The sequence below is a fragment of the Malurus melanocephalus genome, unplaced genomic scaffold (assembly GCF_030028575.1).
Source record: "Malurus melanocephalus ecotype Western Australia unplaced genomic scaffold, MMel_1.1 scaffold_649, whole genome shotgun sequence".
In the NCBI taxonomy this organism is placed as follows: Eukaryota; Metazoa; Chordata; class Aves; order Passeriformes; family Maluridae; genus Malurus; species Malurus melanocephalus.
Genome location: NW_026623881.1, coordinates 143,799 through 168,476, shown reverse-complemented (window position 1 = coordinate 168,476; position 24,678 = coordinate 143,799). Strand labels below are relative to the sequence as shown.

The 24,678-nt window shown below is 39.7% G+C and overlaps 2 protein-coding genes across 5 annotated transcripts in view; both read right to left on the bottom strand.

The window, feature by feature from the left end:
• The window catches only part of BIRC6 (baculoviral IAP repeat containing 6), a 168,957-nt gene extending 160,195 nt beyond the window's left edge, over positions 1 to 8,762 (bottom strand). For all 4 annotated transcript variants that reach the window (XM_057383649.1, XM_057383652.1, XM_057383651.1 and 1 more), the window contains exon 1: positions 8,365 to 8,762. In XM_057383649.1, coding sequence (XP_057239632.1) covers positions 8,365 to 8,599 — 235 coding nt within the window. In that variant the 5' untranslated portion in view covers positions 8,600 to 8,762. The remainder of the gene's footprint in view (positions 1 to 8,364) is intronic.
• An 809-nt stretch (positions 8,763 to 9,571) lies between these two features.
• On the bottom strand, positions 9,572 to 24,654 carry YIPF4 (Yip1 domain family member 4). Its single transcript, XM_057383648.1, has 6 exons — positions 24,398 to 24,654; positions 20,747 to 20,900; positions 17,969 to 18,140; positions 15,731 to 15,808; positions 13,941 to 14,054; positions 9,572 to 12,761 (listed from the first exon to the last, which is right to left on the bottom strand). Exons 1-6 carry the CDS (start codon positions 24,477 to 24,479, stop codon positions 12,624 to 12,626), a joined length of 738 nt encoding a protein of 245 aa, XP_057239631.1. The 5' UTR covers positions 24,480 to 24,654; the 3' UTR covers positions 9,572 to 12,623.
• Positions 24,655 to 24,678: the final 24 nt, after the last annotated feature.

Sequence of the window (24,678 nt, the reverse complement as noted above, 5' to 3'; positions counted from 1 at the left end):
TTGAAAAGCGATGTTAGGCTGCTAAGCTACTACCTATCTTTCACTTTTGGACATTACTTTCAAAAGAAGCACTGAACAGAGAATCAGTCATAGCGGATCAGAGGAAAGTGCTCATAACACCACATTTTGTCCAAGCCAGTGGTCTAAACAAAGTGGTTAGTGAAGAATTTAATAAAGATAATCTACATAATGGTTCTTTCCTGTCATACACTCAGCCCCAGCCAACTTGTGCTTAGGGACCTCCTGAGCCAAAAGGGATTTTGGTTTTTATAATGACATTTGACAGGTTTTTCTTCTATTACTTTGTACAGCACTGATGTAATTCCACAAACATAAAGCATCCACGGTGCCCTGTAGCCAGGAACTCCATATTTTACTATTTCCCATAGTTGCYTCTTTTMATGCCCTCAGTTCCTGTACTTGAATAATCAAACCCCAATTCTCATTTTCCACATGCTCTCACTCTCTTACCACCCCATTCCAAATCATTCCCATCATGTTTTTCATACTGAATACTGTTTCACATACATAAACCATTCCACACTTCAAGTTTCTAGYTCTGTTATACTCTTTCTGAGATGGAAATACAGCACATATACAGATATTGATATGGACTAATATTAATAGCTGAGTTCTTGACAACTTCTCTAGCATTTGCTAATATGGTAACTACTGAGCATTTAGGTGGTATTTYGTAGTCCTAGCACAACTCCAAGATCTCATTCTGGCATTACGACTTAGTTCAGACCCCAGTGCACTAGGCTCCAACTCCACTAAATTCTTATGAGTATTTCCAGTTAATTAAATGCATTCTCACATTTTCCTAATAACTCTATCTACATAGGGAAGTAGAACAGACTGAATTTATGCACATTTAAAGTTACATTTAAAAGTGAAACTATTCTTCAGGATGCCTTTTCAAATTCTTCAGAGAAGCTGGCAAAATTAAAAGGCATTGTACATTTCAAACACTTAGTTGCAGCAGAAGAATATTTGAACATGATGATTACATTAGTTAAACTTCAGTTCTGCCACTAAAGTTGGACATTCAAAAAAGTTACCTTAAGCCAGGCCTTGCCGAGCACCTTCTATAGCTAATGGGAAGCAGGTTCCTCCACAGATTCAGAATAATTTCTTTCTCAATACTACATGGTGAGGGAACCTGAGATTATTTTTTGAAAAATGCTGGTCTTGTTCCTTCTGACTTACAAAAGCTATAGAAAACTGAACTGGAAAAATCCACTACTAGAAAAAGTTTATCAAATGAGTTACCTCATTTACATCACAACATAAATCTAGAATCCTGCAGAAGACAAGTCAGCTAAGTCTACTACAATATTTCTCCACATTAACTACAGTGCCTTCTTACTCTCCAATCAAACACTATCCTTTCAGTCATCACTGCCATCTTTCTAGCTTCCTACTCCCTAACCCYTTCCCCACTGTCATTCAGGCACTCCATCATAGTTCTCAGTCCCATCCTTCACCCTCCCAGCTCTTCCTTTCAATAGAGTTTTTCATGAATCTTTCTAGACTGTTGCCCAATAAACATAAGTTTACCAAACTCTTCTCCTGTTGCCAAATGCAACAATGAGATCCTGATTGCTTCATGTTCAGTCAGTTCAGGGAGTGCAGTGGATCAAACAGTCTTCCCTCTCCAAACTGTACATGGACTGAAGAACTGCTGACAGACTGTATGCTATGCAGGCTTTTGTTAACCAGCACTTGTGATTGGATTTGTTTTCACTAATGCTACCAATTTTCAAGACTACTTAAGCAAATTCCCTCTTAAGTTACACATTAAAAAAGTTAACAATACTCAYTGAATGGCCCAAGCAAATACTTCAAGAAAATTTTAAACATAATGGTGTTTACAYTGATGTGAAAATTATTTCCATAATTTTACACTTTTAAACTTATGCACAATGTTTATTATCTATCATCCTTATTTGTGGAGTGCTCTTTCCCCAACAGAGGAAWCTTCAAAATAAATGTTCTGCAGACTTCTTGTATACTTCTGCACTAGCAGTGTACACTGGGCCTTTACCAAATCCTGATACCCTTTCCAAAGACAAGGCAGCAAAGGACTTGCAAGTGTTAGTTATCAGGGCAATAGCTGTTCTTTCTTGAACCTCTACTCACTGACAAGCACTCATCTGATGACTGCAAGCAGTAGGTGCAATTAAGAGAGCATTAACTATTTAAAGGACAGCTTTCTAACAGCAGAAAGCAATACTGTGGCACCACTTAAGAACCATCAGGAAAGTAAACTGACCTATGTGTACATCTTTTATCTACATTTTTTTAAAAAAATTGTGACAAGTTACTGATCCCACTGGAATAGACAACATGCAACAAGCTATCTTGCAACATGACCTTGGACAGTCTGATAAAACATTCAAAAACTATCCATGAGTCCACATGATTGTAAGTCTCATCTCCATCTTGAAGACAACCTAAGAAACTTGTTGAAATATGTCATGCTGTACAAGGAAAATCAAAGAATCCTTGTAAAAGGATGGACAGCTTTCCCAATTTGAAAGTGACTTGGAATGAAAACCAGAAATAACAGACCAACACCATACCCAAAAAAGCAGACCTAATCGTTATTAAAAAAGATTCAAGGTGAATCTTCATCTAGGACATATTTTTCTTTTACTCTGTCTTACAACCTTTTAGAAGTTCTATTTCACTGAAGTTATGGATACCAGTGCAACAGCAACCATAAAARTATAAACAATGTAACTAAAGACTCAGAAAGTGGTTTTGCTCAGCCAGCTAACATTAAGGTGGGCTGCTAGAAAGGACCATCTATAGGACAAGAGAGTGTGCTATACCCAAACCACTGATCTCCACATGTTCTGAACAGTGAAAAGATCAGGCTTTTAAAGATCACTAGRCTGGGCAATCAGCAAAAGCCTTCTCCATGTTTTCATTACTTCAAGTCCAACAGAGATTCATTCACCTGTTTTTTTCCATAAYGTTCTGAACTTGAACTACCAGTTATCTATCAGAATATATTTCTGCCAAATTTCTTCTACATCTTACACAACACGGTACACAACATAACTGGGAGATGAGTGGAAGGGTTCATCATACAAGCATATTAAAAGCCATCTTGACCAAAGTTGGATAATTATCAGCACTGAGGTGAATGTCTGTTTTTTCCCTGAGAAACGCTCATATCAATGAGAAATGCCTTAACTACCTGTGAGACAACTAGCACAGGAAGTCAAAGTTCAAATCCSTGACACAAATCCCAGCACAGTGTTTCCTCTTCAGGTCACTAAGAAGCATTTCAGGATTCCTCTTCCTGCAGAAGACCTCTTTCAAAGTCCTTATGCAGCAGTCTAGGAAATTTCTGATTATTTGACATTAAAGCATTCTGCAACCTTTACTAATACTGCACTGCTGCTGCAATGAAAGCCATGAATCCATTGGTCCAGATACGAATGATCTGTCAATTAAACAACAAAGGTTGCGTGATCATGCCTGGCAACATAACATTTACCTGCACTGCCGCCTGTTGCAACTTCGAATCCCTGTATGAAACACACACATGCAAACATCCCTTTAAAGGCAYATGAAAAGAAAAGATCTCTAATTTTTACTCTATTTTAGCTTCTGCAAGTCATCCAGATGTGCTACAACAGAGCCTGGAAATATCAACTAACAGCACCTTGACAGTCTGACAAGATGCTTGGCAAGTAAGAAGGGGTATCTGACATASTCTGAGCTAGAAGACAAATGCAGCTCACAGAAGTCTAGAGGCTTTGCTACTATAAAACAATGAACTCAAATCTAARTTGTCCTATTCTGTTTTTTCAAACGCTTCAAGCTCCTCATGAATGATTTTAAGGTCGTATAAATTAATAGAATTATCTCTTTCAGAAGTATTTCACCCAGATTAGCAGTCACCTAATTATGCTCAAATGCAAGGTGGGCTGTAGCAGATTAACGGATTTGACAATATTCCCTACGTGACGAGAAAATTCTGTATTAAGAGCAATGGGCTTCATTACTATTATAATGATTTTTGTTTCATAATGGAACAAAAGAATATAAAAAACAAAAAGAAGGAAGGAATTTTCCCCCAGTTTTGAAGAATGAAGGAAAACTTGAGCGGTACTACTAGTGAGCTTCAAACAGCTGAAACTGTTGATRGTGTCTTCAAATAAGGCAAGCCTAGAATTGGATAACAGAGTATCCAAACAGTTTCTTCCTAAAGGTTCTTATAAGAAGTGTAAATTTCCTTTATGACTTTCAAGAGAATCTTTTCTTCTTGTTTCGCCTTCTGCATCACATAGAAAAGAATCAGAAAGAAACAGAGCTGGGTACCCCTTAAGAGATTTCCAAGGCACCACAATTTGAAGTTAGACAGCTGAAGAAAAATAAGACTTCCCAAAAAGGAACTCTGACAGGCAGACAATAGTATTGAACTTGCTGGTGAAAGTGAGCCTCCTGGGTTGGGATCCATTTACCTCTAAATTCTTCTGATGGAAAAATAGCTCTTGAGGGCCTCTGGTGAAAATGCAGAATCTCTGTTTCCCTTGAAGGAACTGGTATATATGTACCAAGAACAGATGCTTCCCTGCACAGATTCAGAAGTCTGTATTTTGATTCTGGTTAGGATTTCCACAGTAATTTAGAAGGTCTTAGCTACAAAACACTGTGCATTTTGGTAAATAAGACTCTGAAGTTACTGTCACATCAAATTAATCTAGAAAAACCTACTGGAACATACAAGATGRTCACTGTCCATCTGACAGGACATTTTAGTTTCTTATTATAATTTTGCACAAGCTTTTCTGGGAATTACAGCACTCTACCAGTTCAAGCAGTTTTCTTATTTTATTTGTAAACAGAAGGAACTGATATATCAGACATCTCTATGAACACTAAGAGMATCACTTGAGACTACTCTGGAAGTTTGTTTAGATTCTTCAGGGTTTTTTTGTCTAGCTGTTTTGGTTTGCTTCTTTTGAGGCAGAGAAAGAGGCTCATCTTTAGTGCTGTATTTGGTGATTGCTCATTTACACTTTTTGGCTACCAGTGCTCAACTTGAAACTGAAACCGCAGAAATATTTAAATCTCTAAGAGGGAAAATAAAGTACTTGATAGACTTGCATGACAGATTCAAAACTAGTCCTGACTAACCACTACTAGCAAATAAACAGAAATGCATAACACCCAGAAATCACAAGAATTTTCCTCGCACTCCCAGTCTGGTTCTCTGAAATGCRGCGTGCATGCAACAGTCTTGACAGAATAAAAAGGACAACCTTGTGACCATGTAAGACAGAGCTTAATGTTAGTGTCACCTGATTTTCCCCCTACTTTTATGCACTAACACGCTCTAGGCTGTTGCAAATGATCACCTGGTCCTCTTGAAAAGGCCTACAGGGCTCATACTAGAAACAGATTAAAGATGATTGCACACTTTTAAGAGATAGAGGCTGCTGAAGATTGAGCATAGTATAATAATAACCATAATCCAAATGGAATTCCTACAGACTGGGATCAGAAGAACAATCCCTGGATCACCACATGCATTAGATCAGGATGTTCACATGAGGAAYTGAAGCACACAGACTCCATCCCAGTATCTGGACCCGATCTATAACTGAACTGTCTTTTGRCTGTGGATCTTTTGCCTTGCTCTTTTACACACCAAAGAGCAATCTGCATTTCTAGTCTAACGAAGGCAGCCTTCACTTCACTGCTCTACCACATTCAGCATTCCACAGGTTCAATCTTTTCACAGAGAATGAGCTTGAAGCTTAATATATATTTCTGCAGTGAACTGTGACTGCAAATACAAAACACACTGAGGCTTGGTGGTGTTTCTTTCTCTCCCMTATCCTGCCTCAGTAGGAGATTCCTTTCCCTCCTCTGCTTTCCAGAAAGAGGCCTGGGCCTGCCACACTTTATTTTTCTTTGGGTAACAAGCAACAGCATTTCTGTCCAACATAAATCTTTTGGCAGGGCAAAAGACCTGCAGCCTCAATTACCAAGGAGGACAAGCAGTCTCCCAGGAGAAGCAGTTTTAATTCCTAGAGACTCTATTTTTAGTTATAGCACCAGAAGTCCCTGAAGCAACAACATCCTTTGACCTGTCATTTATGKCAGGGGAGGAAGCAGGGACAGAGTTGGTTTACAGGTCTGAATGTCCAAATACTACTATCCTACATTAAAAGAGCTCATGCTGGACAGTGCAGGCAGACATCACAGAGCAGCTGAATTCCTTTTTCCTTCTCTTCCCAAAGATGGGAGGAGGAGAGAGAGAACAAGAGTGAACAGGATTGCTAATAGCCCCAACAGATACCAGCTGCTGACATGAACCGGATTTCAGACAGGCATGCCAGTCTGAATCTCTAAGAAAATACACCTAAAGTTTCCTCAAACTAAGCTAAGGGTATCACTTTTTTTTCCCCAGTAATGTAATCATCAGCTCTACTGCACAGACAAAATTTGGGTAGATTGCAAGCAATTCTGCTGTTTTATGTGAGGAGGAGTAGAACCCATCTTTTACAGCCATGCTGTCACAGAGAAGACTGACACTAAAGGAAGTATACATGATTGAATGTACGTAACAGAAGCAAAGCAATATGTTATTTTCAAATAGTTACTATTTAGGGGAGAATTGCCATTAGCATTYTGAGTACTGAGTCAAACCCATTGCAGGATTCTATCACAGCAAAGTGTAGAAACACTGATTTACAGTTCACTTCCTTTTCTGTATCTCAGAATTAGACATCTCCTACACAGACAGCCAAATTACAAATTAAGTCCTCTTTTTATGCCCTCTTCATCCACAACTTAAAATAAATTATAAAATTTATGCAATAGCTTGAAGTAAAGAAACAAAGTTATTAATAAAAATGGCACTTTAGGAAACTACATGGTAGAAGAGAATTACAGAAGCAAAGTGATCTGAATCCTGACCAATGCAGGAAACCCCACACAAGAGCCTTATTCTCCATGCAAGCAAATGACAACAAAAGCACCTGGCACCTTCTTAATAATTCCACAAACTTTCTTTTTTCAACTGCCCCAAATGCTTAACCTTTGCATACAATGTATCAACTCTGAGTTATGAAAGGAAATCAACAATTTTTTGTCCTGTTCTCTTCAGTCTGACATTGCAATACAGTTACTCTTTTTCAAGGTGAGAATGTACACATTGCCTAGGCTATGGCATTCCCATGCAGTTCTTGGCATTACTGTGACACGTTCAGGGAGCAAACAATCTTTCACCACTCAGCAAAGCAACATCTTATTMGCGACACACATCTGTAAGGAGAACCTGAACATGGAAAAACACAGCTGGYGAGAAATGTATCTTTCTATTCTATGGGCTGGACTCACAACAAGACAAACAACCTTACCCACCCCTGGCCACCAATATTCTGACAAGTGCCACAGTTTAAAAAGCCATTAATGAACAKGGAACAAAAGTTGTTAATGGCATATGGATCTTTTTCTACAAAGCCAGTTTATTAACATTGCAAAAACACTAATGGTCAACAAATAAAGTTGCCTTATAGTTATAGAGAGGCTAAACTCTTAGCCTCCACAAAGCTAGTACACAATCATGCTCCGGAACATAATAGCATGGATATGGTTACTAGCACCAGAAACAGTCAAGACAGTCAACAGCCTGAAGAACCATCCAAATATATACAAAAACATATCATCAAATAACTTCATGAAGGATTATGATATTAAATAATTCTAAGCCATAGGACAAATGACACTTTTAAGCAGTAAGCCTTCTAAAAAAATAGAATAAGGCTCAATAAATAAATTATTACAGTTTCACATATCAATAAGAACAAGAACTATGCATGTCCTGCCTAACATACTTCTTCTAATCTTTGGAATGTTCAACACCATATGATCCACAAGAACACCTACAAAACCAAAATTAAAAAGTACAGTCCTATACATTTCAGCCTTCCATCCCCATTTAATCTTTAAGCAATCATGCCAATATGTTTTGCAGAARTAAAACGCCTCGGCACTGTCTACATGAGTACCTCTGCCCCRAAGAGTAGGAACACAGAACCACAGACTCAACTGGGTTGGAAAAGAGATTCGCCAAGTCCAGCCTATGACCACTATGTCAACCGGACCATAGCACTGAGTGCCACGTCCAGCCTCTCCCTAGCATCTCCAGGGACGGCGACTCCACCACCACCCCGGGCAGGGGAGGCCGTTCAGGCCAGAAAAACAAAAAAGGGTGACAAAGAGCYGAGGGGATCCGCCGGCACAAAAGGCCCGAGCCGAGCCCGGCCGCTCCTTCCCGAGGCTGCCCTGGCCCGCCACGACACCTGTTCCGCGGCGGCCCCGCTCCCCGCTCACCGCCGAGCGCCGACGCCTGCAGCGTGGCCCCCGAGGTGCCGTCGATGACTTTGATGGCGCCGCGCGCGGTCACGGCCAGGATGGCGTTGAGCGCCGGGTGGTAGCACAGGCTGCAGAGCCCGTCGGCGTCGCAGCGCAAGCAGCCGTCCCGCAGCAGCAGCCACTCGCAAGAGCCCGGACCGGGACCGGGCCCYGCCGTCGCCGCGGCCGAGGAGCAGGAGGCCGCCGCAGCCATCTTCGCGGCCGCCGCCGCCCTCAGGACAAGAGGCCCGGGGAGAGCCGCTCACTGACAGTCCCTAGAGCCGCCGCCGCCAGTCACCATCCGGGTCCGGGGAGAGGGGGAAAGGGAGAGAGCCCGCGTGAGTGGGAAGTGACACAACCGCGCCGGATGCGGAACCGAGCGGCCGCGGGCCGGCGGGGGGCGGGGGCCTCTCCGCGCGGGGCGGGGCGGGGCGGGGGCGGGGCGGAGCGGAGCGCGCCTGCGCGCGCACCACCCACCGCACCCACGGCGCGCCCACCCCGCGCTGGCTCCGCTCCCGCCGCGGCCCGAGCCCGGCATTCCCGGACCGCCGTGTTCCCGACCCGCGGCATTCCCGGACCGCCGTGTTCCCGGACCGCGGTGTTCGCGGCCCTTGCCGCTGCCGCGTCCTTACCGCTTCGGACAAAAGCCGGCGAGCGCGTTTGCCGCCCTGGGGCTCGGGGATTTGTGTTTCATACCCCGGCTCCGACACTGGCTCTGTTTTTATCCCCGTGTGGTGCGAGAGAGCCGCGGTGTCAGTGGCCTCCAGCGCTGGTACGGAGTGACAAAGCCACAGTGCCTTTGCTGCAGCTCCCTCGCGGRAGGCACTCTGCCCTTGGAAAAGGTGTCCCTGGCCCCGGGCGGGGAGCGCAGAGCCACTGCACCCACGACAGCATTTTGCTTTGAAGCAGTGCTTCAAAAATGACATGGTTTTAATCAAACGTTTTGTATTTTGTTGATATTTTCCCTTTTCACCCACTAAAATACCAATTCAGTCTGTATAGCGCAGCCTACCTGTTCGTGTTACTTTATCTGCTGTAGGCTTTATGTGRCATGTTACACTAAAATAATTCACAAAGCTTTTAGGCTACTGCTGGTCTTAAATACAATTTTCAAATACGAAGTTTTCTAAATAATATCTTTATTAGAACGATCCAAATTAGCACAGGGAGCTCCAGCAGGGAAATTTTTGAAGAAATACACCGTGTGAAGAAAAAATAAGGAAACCAAACCAAGCCCATATGGGTATGTGTGCCACCCAGGCTAATCAAAATTGTCCTGAGAGCAAAATAAGCCACTTTTAAGCTTGCTGTAGTACTTCAAGCAAATCATTATACACCAATAAGGATAATGATAAAATTACAGCAGATATCAAGCTGTATGTTGTCTCAACAACTGATTTCATCAACTTTCCGARTAAGAATAATTTTTCTGATAAACAGCACTGTATGTACATCTGTGTACACTGTATGTACACAGATCTGTACATGTCTAAATGCTCTCTAGAGATCATSCAAAACACATCTCACCAAGGTGTGATACCCATGTCACCACCCCAAAATGAGGTGTTGCATCTGAGGCAATTTTTTTGCTATATGGATGTGCTCTTAAGTTTTCAGTTTTGACAGACTGAAGTAGTATATTGATTATCAGAAAAGCTTATAGCCTCAAATCTATTGGTGTTATGTTATACATCAATATATATTGGTGGCATGTGCAGGAACATGGACRTGTCTTAATTCATCAATTATTCAATATTAATGCAGTAAATATAAATAAGCTTCATACATTCTGTAAACAAGTTTAATTCAAATATTTTATAAAATACATCTTATATTTACACACATACCTCATCTAAAAATATGAGTTTGTTGAATGCAAAGTTATTACAAACTATCAGAATCATTTGAGAGCTGTTTGTACGTTTCTTGCACAACATATGCAAAAAGCGACCCTAGAGATTCTAAGATTAAAAAGTGCAAATCTGCAATTGTGTACAAAATATGTACTATGTTAAGTGTGTATCTACATTGCATATTACACATATGCCAAGTCTGTAGAAAGGAACAGTTAAAATTGCAACTACAACTTTCACAGAACATTACTGGAGAGGAAAGGGAGGTATTTGGAGATTCAGTATAACATTCTTGCATCCTTTCAATATTCATAGCCATTTCAGATGCACAGAACACCTCATGCACAACTATGCAAAGAGGAACTTAGCTTAAAGCTCTCCCACAGCCTAGTAACCTAAATGTATTCTTGCCCTTCACCTTTGTGGGGATGGAAGTTAAATATATTCACAGGGTCTGGGTGGAGTCTTATAATAGTTTGCTATTCCTGTTAAAAAAAGAAATGTGAGTCATGAAAAAAGAGGTAAGACCAGAATATCATGCAAGATTCCAAAGCTAATATGTTTGGTATTTTTTAAGAATGTGGTATGAATGCTCTCAAAACTCTTGTAGGTAASAAATAAGCTGCTACTGATATAAATTGATTTAGTATCACTTTGCATTAATTCCATCAGAACTTCTGCACAAGTCAAAAATCAGATGAAAAATGAACCACTCTACTAATTTTTCTCATTTTATATATTACATGCTCAAATATTACACTGCAATTTATGTCCAGCACTAATTTCAAGGAGTTCTGTTTAAGACCATCACAAGCATCAGCCAGGAAAGTGGACTGAGTAAGCTAAACATTTGTGGGAGGGCTAGAATTTAATTATGTATTTTGCATCAGTAATGACTGGTTAAAACAAAAAACCAAGCTGGTCAGTTACACAGTCTAAAAAGCTGGAAAAATATACATGTGGAAATATGTCCATTAGTGATCAAAGACAGCCCTTGCTATTACATTTTCATGGCTGATTTTTATTTGTCAACTTAAAAAAAKGAGGGGGGAATAGGAAATACTTTTCTTCTGTTACCAGGAAAAAAAAAGTAACTTCAGAGCTATTTGTTGATACTAAATACTGGAGACTGCAAATGTGTACAAGTACCATGCAAAGTGAACTTCAGTGGACTTCCCTTGTGAAGAAATATTACCATAAGGACCATTATATAAGCAATCAACACAGTACACAGGAAATATTTAACATGTCATCACATTATTACATAATCCTTGGAGAGTCAAAATTAGCAAGACTCTAACTGTTACTAAGGCTGTAACTCTGCCTTGTTTAGTGAAGGGAGAATCTGGCCTTCCGCATCTTTCTTATTTCTCTTTACAAGGGATTAATAGTATTGGTGCAAAAAAAAAAGATGCATGTTAAATACCATGCTATTAAAAGCAAAACAGAGCAAGATGTTGTAAAACATAGTTAGGGAAGCAATATTTTTATTTTGTCATCATAAAATAACATTGTTTRAAGATCACACAAATTTGATAGATCATCTTTTTTTCTCCAACATTAAGCCAGCACTAGAGTTGAGAAAGGTGTTCACCCATTTCTCTGTAAATTTATACTTTTAAGTAAAATAATTTGATTCTCTAAATATGCATTTTAATTAATTATGTCACGCAGTAAATATCTTGCTCCTTTGGTCAGAGATAGTAAATGAAAACTYCAAATACTTGTATCTTCAATTTTTAAAAACTCAATATACATCCTTAACCAAGGAGTATTTACGGTACACACAAGCCATAGATACAAAATACACAGTATATACATGTTTTGAAAACAAATTGGAATTTATAAAAACTCAACAGCCAAATCACAGTAATTGAGGCACTAAATTAAAAGTAGTATCTTCTTGTCTTGATTATACAGACTATTCTGTGAACAATCAGGACTGTTCCATAAATATATATTATCTACAGAATTTGCTGTGCCAAAAAAAGCCAGCTGTGTTTAAGCTTGAAAGAAAAATTGCACTTTTGAGATTGTTAACAGTTAACTTCTCATTTTTAATTCTTGAATATAGTAATCTGGTCCCAGTGCTTTTGGCACAGGTATTGAGTTGCAGTTTTGCTACGCTTTGCTATAAAACACAAGTTTCTTTTATTTTGTTCATTAAAATCTGAAGAGTCTTAAACAAACCTAGAACTTTGATACAAATCTATATAGCTACAATTGCTTCATTAAATAATATACACAAATATGCTCTTCGATCTTAAAACATCTTGACAACTGGATACAAAACAGTCACTTGTATTATCTCCAGCCTTCTTAATCTTATACATTATCAGTCTGCAAGTGACTGAAATATGGTTTCTGGCCGCATCTCACACTAGATCACACCCCRGTGTACAAGGACAGAAAATAAATGTATAATAAAAAGATTGGATAAATTAGAAGGGGTTTCTTGGTCTTGAATTCTTCTCCAACTAGTAATGATGCAGCACTGTATGCAGCCCAAAAGACTCCAAACAACTGAAAAAGAAGATGAACAGTTTTAGCTGACACAAGAAAGTCTCTCCAAACACCACAGCAAAAATCACTTATTCTCTCAAAATAAAACAGAGTCAAAATAAGTAGTACTTGTCACAGCTCAAGTAGTTTTGGCCATTTGGGGTTTGTGATGCATTTTCATGTAGTGGTGCAAAGATAAGGATCTTGCAGAGATTCCCCCTGAAGTTAACGTAAGGYTGTTACTAGTAATCAAGTAACAGTGTTTCATGAACATATATTTATTTTCAAGTTACATATTAGTTAACTGTCAAGTTAATGATTTACTTTCTGACTATCACTTATCAGTAACTACAAATTACCAAATCACAAATATGGCAATTTATTACTTATCATACACTCTAGCTATACCTCAATTATACTGTTTACCAGAAAGCTAGAAGGACAGAAATAATCAAATCAACAGAACAAACCCCCAGAAAGTGTACAGCTTAGCTCATAACAGAATTTTCTTCGCTAACCTTCCCAAGCTCAGYAGTAACTTCAAAGGCTACCTAAAAGGGTTTTAGGAAATAATGGAAGTGTTCAAGAGCGTTATGCAGTTCTGGGATCTTTTAGGGAATGTTGTTGGTTCCATAAAAGGTGTCCAGCAGCAGGTGGTAYCAGGCAGGTTATTCTTTGTGCCTTACATTCCACATCTCTAAATCAGAATAATCTTTACCTTCCCTGCTAAACATATGGAGAGCTTTGTACAGCTACCACTATGGGGAAGTCTCAGAACAATGACTAATGTCATATTCATACTGCAGTGACTAAAAATAAACTGGRTGATGGGGGAAGGGAGAGAAAAGCTTATTTTCAGAATCTTCATTCTGAGGTTTAATTATGCATTCTCTTCTCAAAATGAGAATCCTGGTTTTCTTGTAGCGCAGCTATTAGAGCACAGCAAAATACTTAAATACAAGCTAGCCTAGTAACAACAGGTGTTGTTATAGCAACAGCACTATATATCCCCAAGCACTCAAAAGAAGCATTTAAAACCGCATTCACTTTCCACCATGCTAACCAAAAGGATCACAKARCTCACTTTGTMRTTTCGAAAATTTTGACAYATYGTTGCACTTACCTGAATGGATTACYTGAAGTGTTAAGAAAATGACTTAAAAATAACTAAATCATTCTCAAGAGATGACATGAACTTACTTTTATTAGGGTAGAAACAACTTCAAATGATCCAACCACCAAAAGTACAGGTGCTATGACAATGAGGGGAAGTAGGGAATATCCTATTACACCAAGAACCTGGCCATAAGCAACCTGAAATTTTCAAGCATATAAAAATAAGCTTTGCAGTATTCAATCTCTGTCACCGAATATGATTTGTTCTTGTTATAACACTATGAATAACGATTATAATATGTTAGGTACTCATGAAATTTCAGCTAAAGCAAACTTGCTAATATAAAATTTGGTTTTGTATGGTAAGCCATAAAATTAGAAATATTGTCTTTTTTTTGGGAACACTGTAAATTATCACTTTCAAAGGAAGTATTTACATATGATACCCAGGAGCACAGAACTGCAACAGACCTCTCAAGGTCCAGTTGTAGTCCTGGTTGTCACAAGCAGCAAAGATATAATTTTCTGCATTAACAAACTCATATCCATTATACAGAAATAAATACATAAAGTACATGAATGCTTTTGGTGTCAGCAGAAGACCTAAAACTTGATCCCTGTAAGGCACGGAATTCTTCTGAATTCCAGCTTCAATTTATTGAGACTGTCTTGAACAGAGTTGTTCCAAGTACTTCCGTAACTACTTTTAGCTTCAGAAGGAAATGTCTGATTTTCCCCTGAAATGTTCCCATGCAGAGCTAGGCTTCTTGAACTTAAAGGGAAAAAAAAGTGGCATTTGTAAGCCTTTTCTTGTAGATGATGATCCTTCACAACAAGCTCTGCAAACCTATACTTTTTCTCCAGTTTATACAATATGATAATTTGATGTTTTAAGCCACAAACCAGGTTGATTTAAGGGTATCTGGATTGTGTTGATATACAGAAATACCATGCAATCACATTTATGAGACTTTTTCTTTCGAAACAGCATTCGCTCAAGAAGACTTTAGAATTTATAATTAAAAGGAAAATCTAAAAATTTTAAAGTAAATAACATAGGACCTCTGCAACACTAGTGCATCATTAATGCAATATCCATAGTAAAAGTATAAAAATCAACATCACTGAATATTTAGTTCTTCATGACACAGTTCAATGTATCTTATGCTGCTGATCCATTCAAGAAGTTCTGTCCTCCTGAGTGTTCCACTGTAGCTGTCTCTGGGCCTTGCTCTAAGTCATTTTTTTTGTTGTTTACACCTGAATCATTTAATGACTTAATTCGTAAATGACTTAAGCAGCTATTCCAACCCTGCTGGTGCAAGCAGCTGGAGGAAGGAATGCCGTCCACAACTTCAGTTGGCTTTGCAGTTGAAAATTGCAWTGGCTTTCATATTTTCATGGGCTTGAACTGCATCATGCCAGAGACAAAATCAAACACTGGTAGGTGCTTTACACACAAAGACATCTAACTGCTCTTAGCCCCCCATTTAAAAATAAAGAGGGTCCTATTTACACCAGTGACCAAAAACTCAAAAGCATTTGCCTCTCAAGAGTGGATTTCAGTWCTGGATCACAGGAAGCTGGTAGAATTTCTGGGATTCACAATACAGATTTCCAGACTGTTTATCACTTCCGAGCACACCATCAATTGCACAGAGAGATTAGCTGATGATCGCTATGTTTTAGATTTTATTTTGGAGGCTGAGAACCTGACTTTAGTTTAGTTACTTTACACTTAGCAATGACATCCATTCTWAGCTGGCTATGAGATCAAATGCCATGCACTAAGAGAACTCAACTATTACTAAAAAATATAGTTAAGAGACTTTACATTACCTCTCTCTACATCCTTTTCACATACAKGTACTTACTTCTCCTCCGAGAACTCTGGCCAGTAAAAAAATTGTCAAGGATCCAAATATCCAAATAGTTATAATCCAAGAAACTACCTTAAGAGATAAAGAACAATTAATTTATATGAGTAATTGTCACCTGTGAGAATGGAAAATCTACTTCTATTAATCATTTTCACTGCAGTCAAAGATTTTATTATGCAAAACTGAATTCTGAATTGGGGCAGGAATAGTGTTTAGTAGCACAATGCAATCTGCAAATAAAGTTTAGATGCTACATTTACAGATTCACATTAATGGGAAAATTGGTGTACATGGAATGCACATGCAATGTATTTTGCAAGTATTGTAATAGGAATAGGAAGTTGAGTTAGAACTACCCTAAATGTCTTCACACCCCATTTATTACAAAATGTGAGCTCAGATGGKTTTTAAAAGTCAGGCCGACCAATACAAGGAGCTGGAATTCTCCTTCTATCACCTATAAAGATGCCACTTTACTCAAATTGAGAATGCTCAGAAGACATAGGACTTCAATTCTCACTGGAATTTGATTATGGTGACAACTTAATAAAAGCTCCAGACTCCCGGGACCAAGTTTGTCATTATTTTTTCTTGCTTCTTTCATAGTTCTGCTCTTAAACTACAGAAGATATCTTAAAATCATTCTCTGGCTTAACAGAACCTTCAAATTAATTTAGCTGGTTTTGGTGTTGAGCCACTGGGARGATTAGAAGTAAAGCTCTCCTTTACGAAATGTCTTTTTAGAAGGAAACAACAGCCTAAGTCAAGTCTCTCTATTTCCAAACATACAGTGACTCAACTTAAAAAAYTAAGTCAGTACTCAAGTCAATACTTCGCTTAATTAAAAGTTCCAGATTCCCAGAAGAATGAATTAGGGAAAATCAGATAAAAAACCCAGCACGACTTAAAAAATATAGTGGCTTTATGCTATTTGTGAAAATAGCACATGGCCTCCTTTCACTTCCTGCTTTCCTCCACTCTCTAAAAGAAGAGGACCAGGTTAAAGTCTTAGAGCAGGAGTGCTCATCTCTCTCCAACTTAGAGCCCACCTTTGGGTTCATCTAGCCCAGCTGCTGTTGGTCATCCTGCTGCTAGCTGCTAGCTTTCCCTCCTCATACATATACAGCACCCTTGCATCCATATGGTAAATCCACTGTTTCTAAGAAACATTAGACCCAGTGTTCCTGTACAGAAGGTACACAAACTGCAGGAGGTGGTTTATCTGTCATAGGGTCAAGGAACGGTCCTTGTTTCGCTGAGAAGATAGGTGCGTGGCCCACCCAGAAGGCTTGAATAATAAAGTAGCTCAATCTACTCACTTCAAGACTCATSGAGACAAGATAATCAGAGGGAATTCTTAGTCAGCATTTGACACACCATATGGAAGCCAGAGGTCCCAAAGGGAATGATTTTAYCCCACCATTCACACAAATACTTGCATAAGCACATTCTGCTAGTTTACATATGGCTTATTGCCATACTTGGTCACATTTAAAACAACTGTAACCACGCATTTAGTCATAAAAATTTCCAAAGCAGGAGCACCTAGGCTTACATTCAAATTGTTACTATAAATGATAACATTTATTTAATCAGACATTAAGAAAAAAGCTAACAGTGTTTATGGAGGTCAATTAAATATGCACAATGCCTCTGAGTAGCTATTCACCTTRCAGTTCAAAAGGAATTATGGAAAAAGTCTATTGACCAGAGGAAAGTTATTTGATTGTAACTGAGCAGGGAGGACAAAATAGCAAATGGCACTAATGAAGTTTAAATATACCAGATAACAGCAGTCATATAGTAAGAATTAAATAAGAAGCTTTATTTGTCAGGAAATCAGAATGCATGGCATCCRAACAAATGCTTTTCAGTAACATTTTTTAGTAATAAAAAGCAAGTTAACAAAAGGTCACAATTAAAATTGAAATATTCACTAAYATGACTATAAACCCATTAGTATCAATCTGGTTCCTCTAGAAATCACATCTTTCCTTTGTTTCACGGTATAAAAACAAACTTGACATTTCATCATGATTAACTTTCCCGTGGGCTATTTAATACATTCTTAACTGCTGTCTTTCTACATATTAACTTGAGAAAAGCACTTGAAATGCCCCACATTAGTATGTGAAAAAAAGACTTTCTACCTACATAAGAATGCAAATTGCTTAGCAATCACATCCCCAAATTTAGTTCMGATTTCTTTTTAGGCAAAAGATTTATACCTACCTTAAATTGTCCATATAATGAAATCATTGAGAAGAAGAGGACAACTGCCAGAGGACCCCAAAAGTCTGGATTGTCTCTGACTACCTGCCTATTGAACCCAAGAGATGGCATAGGCATCAACACACATCGAATTTTGTAGTAAATATCCTTCAGATCGATGTCGAGTTCTTCCCTGAAATTGTAAAACAAGTAAGCATTACTATACACCACAGTAAGGAAATAGAGCTTAAAAAAATAAGTGCAGGGGCAAACAGTMGGTTTATAGAGCAAGTCTGCTATCACCCAGAAGGCTTTCTGAAGCCATAACTAGCAAAGGAACAGTTTGTCCACAATAAAGCAACACTACACGTTCATGCTGCATTCTGTAACCGGTGTGATACAGTTAGATTTGTTTAATTACTCTAAAACAAATAACATGATTGAGAACAGAAAACATACACGACAACAGACACCAGGCTGCATGGGGCTCTGAGTACTTGGACTAGTGGAAGGTGCCCCTACCCAAGACTGAGGAGTTGGAACTAGATGATCTTTAAGGTTGCTTTCAACCCAAACCATTCTGTGATTCTCTGATACCCTTAGACTCTGCATTAAGACAGCAGGTCTATTTTTCTRACACATGAAGACTCATGACACATTTGTATCATGTAACTACTTAAAAGTCAAAGGCATGCATACATAAAGAATGTCTGTGTATTTTTATGCCAAGCAGTTTGCCATGAGCACACTTACTATGAAAACATTTTATTTCAAGTTCTGTATGAAAGAATACCATTACATTCACTAATCTTAACCATTCCAAATACATCCCATAAAACCATTTTAAAAAATAAAATGGAGTTTAACTTCCTTCAACAACAATGGTTTTCAACAGRCCACTCTATGCCAACTGTTTCACTTCTAGTTTGTTTCCCATATAGGTAAAAAAATAAAAACCACTTGAAATAGCAATAATATGTATCAACAGATCTTGCCATTTTCTCATTGTCATCTGGGCTTCCTGTTACAAACTCTCTSCAAACAGATACAAATTGGCCAGAAGATTCTTTTGCACAGGAAACTCTTAACTGGTACATGTTACCTGACTGTCCTWGTGTAATGGCAAGGAATCAGACTAACCAAGTAATTGCCAATTCCACTTCTTTAAGTGCAGAACCTCAGTCATGACTGAGGAGCTATGAAGAGCTGCAACATTCACTGCAGATACACTGTTCTACATTTACGAACACAACGAAGAAAAATTTAGAATTATATCTTAGGTCCATTTAAGAAGGTTTTGTTCAAGGCTTTCATTTTTTGGCTTTTTCTTCAGGAAAACCGAAGTGAGAAGTAAATGCAAAGACATGATTCACCCCAATTTCCCTTAAAAAATAATTAAATTCTGCTCATTCAGTCTCTCGGGGCAATTTCTGGATTACTATTACTAAAGCTACTTCAGAAGYGGTATTACTAACTGGTGACTAAGTAAGAAAAATCTTTCTTTAATCATCCCTGAATCTAAAGAATAGACTAGAAGCATCTTCCACCCTTTCTCTAAAAAGGATGTAGCAGCCCTATACTCTGAAACTGTGTAACACAAGTATTTGCTGTATGGAAATAAGTCTTCATCATCATTGTCTTTATTATTCTGACAGTCTCTCATGTAAGTTATCTTTTGCATGAAGCTGACAGCTACCTCACCTGGAAGTGATAGTAGCTCTGTCAGGAAACAAGTGTCTGGAGAATGGCTGCCCAATGAGAAAGTAAAAAAAATAATCTCACTTTATTGAACAAAACATTTGCACAGCAGCACTGCATTGGTGAACTTCCCTTAGCAGGTTACTGTTCTTTCAATCCTTAATAGGATTCAAATTGCGAGAATTCATTACAGCACACGGTTCTGGGAATAATCAAAGCAACTGTTATACAAAAGTCAGAATTCCTGTGTTGTCACTTCACTACACCTGTCTTTTTCTTAATTTAAAGTTAGAGGTTTACAAAACAGACTTATTCACACAAGGAGCTGCTCCTGCACACTTCAAAGTACTTCTCAAGTAGCACTGTCATTATTAAGCTCTCCAGACATCGGTTGTCTCCCARCACTCTCAGCTGAGTTCTCCAGAGTACTCTCTGTCTCACTCCAATTTTTWAAAGCATCATTATGTTTAATTCACAGGAAAACACTGAGACACTGAGAATGAAGTTGCTAAGGTGCAGAAAAAGGACCAGGCAGCTGGACTCATGGTGTAGTAACCTTAACGTACAAACTTCCTTCAGCCAGCCACGCTTCTGTGAACAGAACAATGGATGCAGCGACTTTCAGCTTTTAAGGACATCACTGTCTTTCAGCACTAACACTCTTTTAATCTAGCTTTATAGTAAAARGCAGCATCAAAGATTATAAAGCTTGTGCTACCTTGGTTCTAACATCCCTACTGTAATAACCATGATTCACAATGCTTTTGCTTCAGAGTAACTGACAGAATTGACTTAGATTTACTTAACAGGAATCTTCCCACAGGATTRTCTTAGCCTTTGATCCTTTGACAGCATCAATAAACTCGCAACATGAATGCAAAAGACAGAGRATGCCATCTCATTTTTAAAACCATAGAGATTAAAACCCATAATGAGAAAGAATGTTTCCATTCTTGCACAAGAAAGCACTCATTGGTCAAGTAATTTGTCAAACAGAATTCTAGTCACAGCACAAGGCTGTGGAACAATGAGAGACTACAAGCTGTTTGTTTTCCCTACGCAGCTAATAAAGATAGATACCCAGAAATAATTACAACATACAGGAGTGGCTTGTTATCTTCTGGGTCATCATCTTCCACTTCCAGAAGCCAGCCATATCCTCTCTGCCTTAGGAATGTAGTTGCAGTTGATTCTTTGATGAATTCTCCTCCAAGATTCAGCTTAACATCTGGAGTTGTTATGGAGCCACTAAGATCTGAAGAAAAAGGGAGAGAAATATAGACCTTTTAATCTCTAGCCAAATGCCATCTGAATTTTAAAAGTACTGGAAGATAAACAACAAACATATGAAGCTACATGTGTTGGTCATTGCCATAAAACATTCAAAGTTACAAAATAAAATSATACTTTCAGAAATACATAATTTGAAAGTGTACTTGTGGTTTTATTGCAATAGTAACAATGTTGGGTTAGGTTTCAAATGACCAGGTTTTAGCTTAGATGGGTCTCTTGTTTTATGACACAGTGTTGTGGTATGACAGAAAGGCTTCCATTTGTGCTTTATCACTAAGAGTTTAAAGGCACAAAAGGAGGGAACTAATGAGAGTCTCTTCATGCTAATGAGAGTCTCTTCAAAAACTGTGGATGATTTATCATTACTTTCTGACCATACTCTACCTCTCTTGGAGCCCATTTTTGAATAGTGGCACTGTTTCAGCCAAAACCACTCTCTGCTTTTATGTCAAATTTTTCATAAAAGAAAAACATTTGAAGATTATTTAGTTCATAGCCTGACTTTAATAAAACTGAAAATGTTGGAGAAAGAATGCTATTAGAGATCCTTAAGCTCTGGACAATAAGTAATACAAGTTCTCTTTGATATACTGTGACCTTGCTTTGCCACAGTACTAAGCAAAACAAAGAGCAATTTATCTATGTTCTCATTGGTTTTGTCAAAATCACCAATAAGTATATTTTTTTGCTCATTTTATTCACTTACATACAGATGGAAAACAAAAAGTAGTATTGGAAAATAAACTAAGCAACTTGAAGAAAGAAAAAGACATATAAGAAGTAATTACTCCTTTAGGAAATAATGGATTTCCCTCGTTTGCTAAGAAGGAAAAATCCAAACAGAAATGTGTAAATATTTTGTACAAGTTTACTATAAATATACTGAGATAAAAACTCTCTTCTCATCCAACAGTTTTTCACCTCACCAATGAATTTTTTTTTTCCTTTTCATTGTGTGTTTTTCACWCGTTAATATTCCTCAGCACAAATTYCCCCAAATGCCTAACTACATCAASTACTTCTGACAYACATACTCCCAGAAACACATCAGGCCATATTTGTAGATTACATTTGCAACATCCTCTTTAAAAATGCTGCACAGTTTTATAGAAACAAAATTTGCACAGTGACAGAATCTCAAAGTCTTCAGCYAACATGTTCTAAGTGTTCATTGATGGCTCAGCAGTGCAATTAATTCAGCAGAATTCTCCATCCCTGATAAGCTTGCTAGGCCACTCAAACTCAAGCTTCCCCATAAATGCTTTTGAACTATTYCATAGTCTTGAGAGTTAATGATCCATTGCTTTGATTCTTGGAAAAACCACCTGCATGGGACCCTTGTAAAGATCACCATAACTTATGGCAGGAATTTCTCTTTGCTCTTCTCAGTACCAGCAGGTATACACTTTTCTCACCAGACTCAAGCAAAGCCTTTCTCTGCTGCTTACAAAGGGAAGGAAAAAGGAAAATCTTAATGCCTGGGCATCAAGGTAAAGCCCCAGAAGGTTTTCTTAACTCTGGGACCCTTCTGTCATTAAGAAATACTTGTTTCTACTACAATACAACACTTTTTTGCGAGGAAAGGTTCTTGCTACTCTGAGCATAAAGGAAGCTGTCAAAAGAAGCAAACACAWCAGTCCAACCACCTATTTATTTCTCCTTTCTCAGGGACTGCTAACAATCCATCCTGAGGCAGGGAAACTCCTACACAAGTCGTATTTACCGAGATTCCTTTTAGTAATGGGCGAATACCTACAACCACACTTTGAATAATAAAACCTATTAACATGATCTTCAGTCTGTTTTGCAAGATAAAGCTGCAGAAACCTCCTCCGTTGCAGACTGCTTTGAATGAGTCTTTTAACAGCAGGGCTACAGAGCACTAAAAAATCTACCAAGAACTGGTGATGCTGATACTTCCTACCAAGAGTCTGGGTGCCTTCACTGCTATTGTCTCAGACTGAACACCACAGAAGCAAGGTCTCTCAGATGCCTCATTTCAACCAGGTATTGCAGCAAACCAGCTTTCAAAACAATCTTGACTCTAAATTTTGAAAAAGCAGTACAAGAGGCAAAACCCCAAACAGTCTGCTCTTTCTACCATGTCTGATRATGTAATTGCAAACATCTCTCCAGTTTTCTTTCATACAGCTCCTATATTGCACAGAAATAAAATGGGGTAACAATTTACGCTTTTATTTTTTTCATATGGATAAAGATTTGGGAAACATGTAAAAAAYTGAGAGTGTAATGTGTAGTATTTTAATTTCAGAATACCAAGATATTTAACTTTGCTTATGTTTTTCTTTGCTAGGGTACATCTATCCAGCACTTTGAGGACAGGACTACAGTTGAACAGTCAGGAGATCACACCTTGCTTGTGTTCATAAAGAACATGGAGCCAAGGGCAAGTGAACACAATCTACAGGAAAGGTGACTGTATTGGATTGGGTTCAAAATTGCCCAAAAGATACTTCCAGGCAAAAAGCAGAAAGCTTCTGTTCAGAGGTACCTGGATCCTTTTTCATGACAAGGTGAAGAGGCAAAGCAAAACAAAGGAAAACAAACAAGCAAAAAAACCCCAACAACAAAAAAAACCGACAGCCATGACTGCCGTTGACTTGTATTTCTTTCCAGAAGGACTGTAACCAAAGAACAGGTATTCTACAGGAATTTGTCCACTTCAGCAATTCCTTTCCAGGGTGGGACACATRAGTAAGGATTTACATGATTCCCTAGTCACAATTATAACTAAACACATACATGAAAGTAGAATCCTTATTTAAGTGGGTTATTTAAGTGGGYAGAGCCCAAAAGATCATTCTCCATYAAAATAAATTTGCACAGTCTTGACTCCTGTATGTTCAGTTTTGAAGTTTTAAGGCAGATCTTCATGGCATCCTGGTATACCACTGCTCTTTGTGCAGCAGTTTGGCAGCGGGCCACACTTCACCCCCAAGATGACATGCACAGCTTCTTTTTCTCCTTCATGACTGTGCCGAAATAAGACACGGCGCAGACGCTTTGGCACAACCTTACAGCAAACGTGAACATGCGACAATCTTCGGTAAGGCACCAAAGTGCGCTGGCAGCACCGCGGGAGCCAGAGGAGCGGACAGTGACACTGTCACGGTCATGTCACGTCGCCGGGACAGCCTCGGCTCCGGCTTTCAGAGGAGCAGGGAAKYGGAGCGGCGCGGCCGCCTCTGCCACGCTGGTGGCTCCCGTGACGCGGACACGGCGGCGGGGCGCACCCGCGGCAGCGGCCCCAGGGCAGCGGCCACCGCGGCCACCCCGCTCCGCCTCCAGCCACGACACCAACCGCGGGGGCGGCGGGCAGCACGGCAAGGAGGGGCCCCTCGAGTCCCGGCGGCCCCGGAACCGCCCGTTCCCCCCGGGCCCGRCCGAGCCCCCGTCTCGGCACAGCGAGCGCGGCCCTCCCCGCGGCCCCGCGCTCACCTTCGGCGTCCGCCGAGGAGACGAAGGTGAAGTCCCCGCTGGGCGCGTAGAGCGGCGGCTGCTGAGCGCCCGGGGGCTGCATCTCCCCGCCCGCCGCGGGGGCTGCGGGGCCGGTGAGGGCGGCGAGGGGCGAGCGGGCACCGGGGCCTGGGGCCTCCCGGGTCCCTCCTGCGGCGGCGGCGGCGGCGGCACCGAGCCCAGGGCGCAKCCGCCTCACGGGGCGACAACAAGCRGCGCCGCTGCTGCCATTGGCTGCTCGCAAGGCGCGTCCCGACTGGCTG